General features: G+C 35.4%; 1 protein-coding gene across 5 annotated transcripts; it reads right to left on the reverse strand.

Moving 5' to 3' along the window:
• Nucleotides 1-428: 428 nt before the first annotated feature.
• LOC113313561 lies at nucleotides 429-4,672 on the reverse strand. 5 transcript variants are annotated; one of them, XM_026562351.1, is made up of 7 exons: nucleotides 4,178-4,672; nucleotides 3,676-4,033; nucleotides 3,226-3,589; nucleotides 2,929-2,990; nucleotides 1,852-2,070; nucleotides 1,258-1,353; nucleotides 429-824 (listed from the first exon to the last, which is right to left on the reverse strand). In XM_026562351.1, exons 3-7 carry the CDS (start codon nucleotides 3,266-3,268, stop codon nucleotides 822-824), a joined length of 423 nt encoding a protein of 140 aa, XP_026418136.1. In that variant the 5' UTR covers nucleotides 3,269-3,589; nucleotides 3,676-4,033; nucleotides 4,178-4,672; the 3' UTR covers nucleotides 429-821. The 5 variants fall into 5 exon arrangements, 3 of the variants coding, with proteins under 3 accessions (XP_026418136.1, XP_026418133.1, XP_026418135.1); XR_003341932.1 differs by having other exon boundaries at nucleotides 2,929-3,085; nucleotides 3,226-4,033; XM_026562348.1 differs by having other exon boundaries at nucleotides 3,226-4,005.
• Between the last annotated feature and the right edge of the window lie 3,547 nt (nucleotides 4,673-8,219).

An 8,219-nucleotide genomic window follows, 5' to 3' on the forward strand; every position in this document is an offset into this window, starting at 1 on the left:
GTTCCTGTCAATCTAAGAACTGAGATGGTGGATTCTGCTCCAAGCAACAGCCAGGTACACAATATGTTATACCCTCTCTATATATATAATCCTTACATGTTAAGTGAGAAGCATGTCATGTTATCACAATACCAAAACATCCGATTTGGGACGGACATAAGGGTTGCAATGAATTTCACCACGCGTATATCCATTGGAAAGACGACGTAGCAAATTTGTTTGCAACTTTGGGAAAATTAATTGTGCAACGTATAACAACGTTGGTCAACAGTTTACCAACCTTTACGAGCAACGGATTCTTTAATTTATGCAACGGTTACAATAATTTAGTCGACGTATTACTCTAATTTGAGCAACACTTATATACGTTGCACACCCATTTAAAGGTGAAAGAAAAATAAAATCCGATAATAATTCCAAATAAAAAATAAATAAATTCCGACGATTATTCCGGCAGATTTCTGCACCTTCATATACCATTGTAGATCAACTAAAAGACCCAATTTGGTCAGATAATCACTAATCCTTACAACAATATAAACTAAGTTTGAAAAAAATACAATGAAATTCCATTCCGGAACATGATTCAACAGAACTGACAAACCCATAAGTGTTCAAGTACAATGATTTAACAGAACTGAACTAACAAAAAATCACATAAACACAAGTAGAACATAAAAAATATCACCTGTTTAAGTAGCAGATCCCACCACGAGCATAACTCTCATCATACCGTAACCCAACTTTTCCACCAAAATACGCAAGGTATTGAGCACTTCTGGAATACTCGTCAGCAAGTGATTGATCTTCAGCGGAGGGCACTACTGAAAAAGAAAAAGAAAAAGAAAAAGAAAAGGTTGTAAGTACCATGAGTAACACACAAAAAGATACCACAAGTATTTTGAATCTGAATAAGAACCATGGTACCAGGTTCAGGAATAAGTTGTCAATGGGTTTGGTCATGAGAAACCAATGGCTAATCTCCATCCATGAGTTGCCAAAGACTTACCTATAATTTACCAATTCACTTGATAGGGTGGCAAGAACCATTAGAGTTCTCACATCAAATGGGATTGAGCAACTGGCCATCGATATCTATCATTTAGTGTTGCCTCCAAGTTACTTATTAGGCTATTATTACCATACGTGTAGCATATTACATACACATTTGAGCTTAAAAGTCATTTGACAAGAAAACAATCCATGTGCTGCTGATTTTATTACTCTTAAAGTTTCATCAAATGTGCATCTGCTTACCAAAGAATTGGTGGCGTCTAGATCAAATGCTGGTGTTCTAGGAGAACTTAGATTGCCTTCGTAACATCCCCTGACAGAGTATTTGTCTACCTTGACCTGCAATTCAGGAAGTCGTGAGTAATCCAAACTATGAACTGATCTTAAAACTTTTGCAATCTGTAACAGTTAAACTATGCATGTCTGTAAATATTTTGTTGTGAACCTCCTCTTACTGGTTAACGCATGGTTATCTTAAATTAGCTTGACTATTTAAAATGACATACCGTATGCCATTTGAAAACTGGGCACTAAAGGAGTTTCTCCGACATAACTGATCAGCAGTCACTACGTAGGGTGGTTCTCTACAGATGTGACAAAATAGAGATTGAAGGTGCATATCTATGTTATAAGGATTATATCTATTAGAAGATTCTTTAAGCAGTGAAATGTACTCAGTTTTTCAAATAACTGAATAAGAAATTTCAGTATAAACTATGTATTCTCATCTAATAGATAAACCCGCTCTCATGCCAGTAATCAAGCAACATCAATCACAGAATGTCAGTAATCAAGGAACACCAATTGCAGAAGGATATAGAAGTTCAAGATATGTACCTCAGCCAGACCATTTGCAAGATATTGCAATTGGCCTGTAAGAGATGTAACCTGTCGCTGTAAAGTGGGAATAACTTGTTTTGCCTGTTTCAACTCCGATCCTTGCTTGTCTAAAATATCTTGAAGTTGCGAATTCACAACATCAGGGAACAAAATAGCAGTTTTTAATGCTTTTATCTCTTCCCTTTGATTCAAGCACAAATCCTTCAACTTCTCCACCTATAAAAAAAATGACAGAATTTTTCAGGTCATTCCTTCACCCTAACCCAATCTACATTATGCATCAAACGAGTTCCAAAGCAGCACAAAACAAAAATTTCATCTGAATACCATCTAGGAAAGCAAGTTGCACCAGGACCTATTGGGACCTTGGAATGTTCGTTCTGCTATTATAATTGATAAAGCTAGATGCTCCAGACTCTTTTTGGCTACTTATTATATGTCTCTTCACAGACGTAATCGAACCATAGGACCAAATAGTAAAAAACTAGGACGTAGAAGCTAGATAAAACAACCAATGGGATCTCACAAATTAGCTATAACGGGTCATACTGTAAGCAACCAAATGAGGCAAGTTTGGTTTAATACTAAGAGCTTCTCTGGGTTGCTTCTGGGGAGCAAATCTGTTCAGGCAGAAGGATCAGCAACCTGATCAAGTGGAAGCTACTGGAGCTTCAGAAGCACTAAAATGGACTAAAATCTCTATCCACAGCCTAGGCAGACTGTATAAAGGAGAAAACTAACACTAAAAGAGAGAAGGATGAGAAGCATTAGTACACACATAAAGAGACAGAGGTAAGGTCTATTAAAAATAAGAATATGCAATATAAATAGGAGCATACACTAAAAAAATCATATTAGAGAAACTGAATCACATGACCTTTGAGAAACTTGAGATGGTTACTAACATAAATTAGATTAAGAACATATTTGCTGTACTCATATACTCGACTTATCTAGTCTGCAGCCAAACAAAGTTGGGAGGATGAACATATAAAGTTGTTCTGCATCACGGAAGTGTAGAAAAATTTACTACTTGGTAAAATAAAACTAAAAAAGATGTTTCATGAAACAAACCAGAGAATATAATGTCCATTGCCATCCACGTGCAGGGGGATGCTTCCAGCTAAGCCCATAAGCTTCATATATGTCATACTGGGTTAAACCAGATTATCATTTATAATCAAGCATGCTCAATGATGTAGCACTATGTCATAGAGCTACCTGTTTCCATCTACAAAACTTCCATAGGAACTTAGTGGTCTAGACTAAGAAAACCAGTGAATCATAAAATTTGATATCACATTTTTAAAATCATCTCAAAGAGCAAAAAAAATAATTAGGATTGCAACCAGAAATGTTTTTTTTTCTCACCAAAAGACATTGTAAATATCTGTGAACTAGCTATGGAGTCCATCACAATTTCTTGTTCTGCAACATCATCTACACTTGCTGTAGCTTCCTGACCCTAGCATCCAGCTCCTGAAATTTCTTCTGCGAAGTACAAGGCCATTGAACCACACAACTCCATTCCTGCAATACCAAACATTAACCATCTGCAATTCAGCTCATTCCTCAACATCAACTTAACCCATTCATTCAACTGCAACACCATATTTGTTCTTCTTCCTTGTTTACACATCACCAAGACAGTCCATTCTGTTGATAACAACAAGATTCAAGCACAGCACATTTCAAGGCCTCTCTGCTGCTCAACCATCTCCATCTCATACATCCACTGCATCAGCACAAGTTCTATGCATCAGCAAAAATATAACCCACTGTTTTTCTGCATTTTATCCACATACAGACTCAAAAACAAACCATCTCATCAACACTAGCAGTTCCATCTCCATCTCAGATTCCTCAAGAAACAATCACCAACATAACCACCAGAAACTGCCATTTCAGTACATATCTCCTCCATCCATTAGCAGTAACCAAATCCATCTCCTGAACCTGCAACTTCAACTTCAGACTAGAACTGCAAAACCCATTTCATTTTCTGTTGCTCCAAACACCAGCAGTTCTATGCATTATCTCTACCATTCCTCACCTGCAAACCATTGCAATCACTCCTGAACTCCACCATCTGAAGCAACTACCACCAATCAAATTCGATCCCCCTCTTCTTTCTCTATTCTCAGCTCGCATCTACCAGAACACCACATACAAACTGTACCTTTAGAACACCATCACCATAAAACTTAAATTAAAAGAAAACCTTTAAAGAATATCACCTAATACCCATACTTATTAGCAATTCATCATCGTGAACAATCCAATTAATTTCTAACATAAAAAGATAAAGTAATTCTTGACTTACCTTCTTCATATTTTTGGTGATGTAAAATAAGATTCACATAAATAAATTTCTGATCAGAGAATTTTCATTGAGGTTGGTATTCAACTATGCTAAATAAACTTGACTCACAAAATCAATTACAATGAAATAAGGGTTTCACCGGTAAACGCATTTGATTTAAGCAAAAATCACATATCTAGGGTTTAAAGCGAAATCTGGGCAAGTGAAATTAGGTTTGATTTCTACCGGGTTTTGATTTATAGCAAATTGAGTTTGTTTAAAACGAAATTTCGGTAAGTGAAATTGGGTTTGGTTTCTGATGGGTTTTGATTTATAGCAAATTGAGTTTGATTTATGTCTACAAAAGATAGTTTTGATTTTAACAGATCTAGGTTTAGCTGAGGATAATATTGGTTCACAAGTTTTGGCTGAGGGAGAGGGACATAGGATTTTGATTTCCAAGATCTTTGTTCGGAAGAAAATAAAAAAGAGGAGGAGAACAAGATAAGTTTTGGTTTTGGGTGATGGAGAAAATAGGAGAAAAATAAGAATAATTAGATATAATAACTTTCAGTAGACATTTAAGCCCCCCACAATTCTAACAAAAGCAAGCGTGTCCTGTTTCCATTTTTTTATTTCTTTTTTTTTTGGAATATCCGGATATGGTGCAACGTATTCTAGATTATGAGCAACGGATTATGGTCCCCAACGTTAACATGCGTTGAAAACCCAAAAAACGAAATGGTGCAATATCCCTCATATCATACAAATGTTGAATCTACATAATCATGTGTGGTATAAAGAATGCATACAATTTGGAAGTTTGAAAGTGATGTCATGGAATTGTCAAGGGTGTGGAAAAAATTATACTAGGGATCACTTTAGAGCTTTAGTTAAGTCTGTTCAGCCTGATATTATATTCCTCAGTGAAACTAAACAATGTAGACTGAAAGTTGAGAGTTTGTTCAGATCTGTAAAATACGAAAATATGCATGTTATGGATCCTATTGGTAAATCGGAAGGGGTTGCCTTAGCTTGGTTGGATACTGTTAAAATAGACATAAATCAGGTGTCACATTTCTACATCAATGTTCGCATTTCAGATCAGATAACTAGTAAAGATTGGCTACTGAGTTGTCTTTATGGACATCCACAAAACAAGAAGATAACTTGAGAATTTTTAACACAGATGTCTTTAGCAACCAATCTCCCTTGGATGGTTATTGGAGACTTAAATTTAACGTTGCACAAGGAGGAATCTAGAGGAGCTTGCAGAACAAATAAACTAGAAATAGAGAAATCAGTTGAGACAGTTAACCAGGCGAGATTAGTAGATGTGGGTTTCAATGGTTATCCTTTTACCTGGTCGAATCACAGAAATGATACTGTTCATCTAAGTGCAATTAATTGAGAAAAGACTAGATAGATGTTTGGCTAATAAAGACTGTCTAGATTTATTTCCAGATGCTTCAGTAGTTCATTTAAGTGTTATTGCTTCTAACCATAGTCCGATTATTCTGAGTAGCAAGCAAGTGATGAATGACGGGGCTAAGCCATTTAAGTGTTTTGGACTTGGTTAGAAAATGAGTCATGTATTAATGTTATAAATAATTCTTGTCTAACTCATCATGCTGGTTCTCCTGCTTTTAAAGTTGTTAAAAAATTGTCTAGTGCTAAGAAAAACATTAGTTTATGGAATAAACCTCAGTTTGGTAATATACAGTTAAGACTTGAACAAGCGAAAAATGAACTAGAATGTGTTAGTAATAATCATGGCTTACTGAATAAATCTGAAAATTCGAAAAATTTAAGCCTTCAAGTGGAAAATTTGTATTATTTGAATGAGTCATTTTTGAAAATTAAAAGTGGTGACAAAATGTTGAGTTTAGGTGACAAGAATTCTGGATACTTCCATGGTCTTGTAAGAAACAGAACTCTTAGGAATTCTATTTGTGCTTTGAAAAATGAAAATAACGTGTGGGTGGAAGGTAGGGCTAAAACTAATGAAGTGTTGTATAAGCACTTCTCTAATATGGCTTCTACCTCAAATCCTGTGGTGGATGAGGAGTTAACCTCCAATATTCCGTGTATGATATCTGATGAGGAAAACAGTATCCTCATGGAAATACCGGGACATGATGAAACTAGAAATGTTGTGTTTAATATGGCTCCTAACTCTTCTCCTGGCCCTGATGTTTTTCCAGCCATCTTTTTCCTAAATAATTGGGATCTTGTGCCTATGAACATTGTCAATATAGTTCAAAAAAAATTTACGTCCGGTTTTTTGCTAAAACAGTTAAACAATAGTTTTATCTCTCTAATCCCTAAAACCAAAATACCGGATGAAGCTTCTCATTTCAGACCGATTAGTTTGTGTAATACAACTTATAAAATAATTTTAAAAGTGCTTGCTAATCGTATGAAACCTTTATTAGACAAACTAATTTCGCCATTTCAGTCTGCTTATGTTGCAAATAGGCAAATTTCAGACAACATTGTGGTTGCTCATGAAATTATTCATATTATGAAAAATAAAAAAGGGAAAAAAGGTTTTATGGGCTTAAAAATAGAAATGTCTAAAGCATTTGATAGAGTATAATGGAATTTTTTGTTAGCGATGTTAAAGAAAATGGGTTTTGGGGCTGAATGGTGCAATCTTATTAGACAATGTATTGAAACAACTAGTTCTGCTGTTCTTTTGAATGGCTCTCCAGGTAAAATTTTCTTTCCTACTTGAGGAATTAGGCAAGGAGACCCTCTGTCTCCGTACCTATTCATTTTGTGTATGGAAGCGTTGTCTCGCTATCTTATGCTTGCCCAAAAAAAGGGGCTTATTCATGGTATTAAAATTACCAAGAAAGCTACTCCTATCAATCATCTGCTATTTGCATATGACTGTTTCATTTTTGGCAATGCTGACTGAGCTGAGAGCAAAAATATTCTCAACATCTTCACTAAATTTTGCAAGGATCTGGGCAACTAATAAATTTTCAAAAATCTGGGATTTTCTTTAGTAGTAAGGTTCCCAACAAGTTTCAAAGGATTATGATTAAAATTCTTAAAGTTCAGAAAATAAAAATGAATGATAAATACTTGGGGTCTCCGTTGTTTACTAATACTTCAAAAATTGTTTGCTTTGATCCAATTGTTGATAAAATAGCTAGTAGACTAAAAGGTTGGAAATGCATAAATTTATCTGCTGCTGGTAGGGGTGGTTTAGCTAAACCTGTGATTGAAACGATCCCAAATTACCAAATGAACTGTTTTAGAGTTCCAAAATACACTTTAAAAAAAATTCTGCTCTTCAGAGGGATTTTTTCTGGGGGGGAAAAGGATGGCAAATCTAAAGGGTTATACCTGAAAGGTTGGCGTCCGGTGTGTAACACCAAGCTTGAAGGGGGTTTAGGTTTCGGGAATATTGAGATTATGAATGAGGCTATGATAACTAGAATTGGCTGGAGATTGGTGTCTTATCCTGAGTCTATGTGGGAAATCATTTTTAAACTAAAATATTTTCCTAATGGTGATATTCTTGACAAAACTTTAAAACCAAAGTGACTGACTCTTGGTTGTGGAAAGGTAATGCCAAAAGTTTTCAGAATCTTAGGAAGTATAGTTTTTGGGAAGTTAATAATGGAAAGGATATTGATATCCTTACCCATAAGTGGATTCTAGATGAAGACAACACTGTCCAAACTCTGGATTCTTTTGGAATTCATGGTTTTGTTAAAGTCTGTGATCTTTTTAATGAAGATTATTCTAACTGGGATGTTAATAAGCTGAAACTGCGTTTTGAGGTTGAGACGATACAAAAAATATTAAACATAAAGATTAATGCTAATAAAAAAGATAGCCTCAGGTGGAGTCTGACTAATGATAAGGAATTTTCTGTTAAGTCCCTGTACAATCAACTGAGTGTGGATTATGACCAGAGACCAAGTAATTCTGATGTTCAGTCTAGCACCTGGAAGAGAATGTGGAAAATGGGTGTGATACCGAGAATCAAAGTGTTTTTGTGGAAGCGTTTACATGATATTCTTCCTGTGGGAGAAAGAGTTTCCAA

The sequence above is a fragment of the Papaver somniferum genome, chromosome 9 (genome assembly GCF_003573695.1).
Source record: "Papaver somniferum cultivar HN1 chromosome 9, ASM357369v1, whole genome shotgun sequence".
Taxonomy (NCBI): domain Eukaryota; kingdom Viridiplantae; phylum Streptophyta; class Magnoliopsida; order Ranunculales; family Papaveraceae; genus Papaver; species Papaver somniferum.

Coding starts and splice junctions, on each gene's coding strand:
- LOC113313561 (XM_026562348.1), bottom strand. CDS start 3,268: ATGGACTCCATAGCTAGTTCACAGATATTTACAATGTCTTTTG. Junction 2,071..2,928: donor AATGGACATTATATTCTCTG/GTTTGTTTCATG, acceptor TTTTTTTTATAG/GTGGAGAAGTTGAAGGATTT. Junction 1,354..1,851: donor TTGCAAATGGTCTGGCTGAG/GTACATATCTTG, acceptor CCTGAATTGCAG/GTCAAGGTAGACAAATACTC.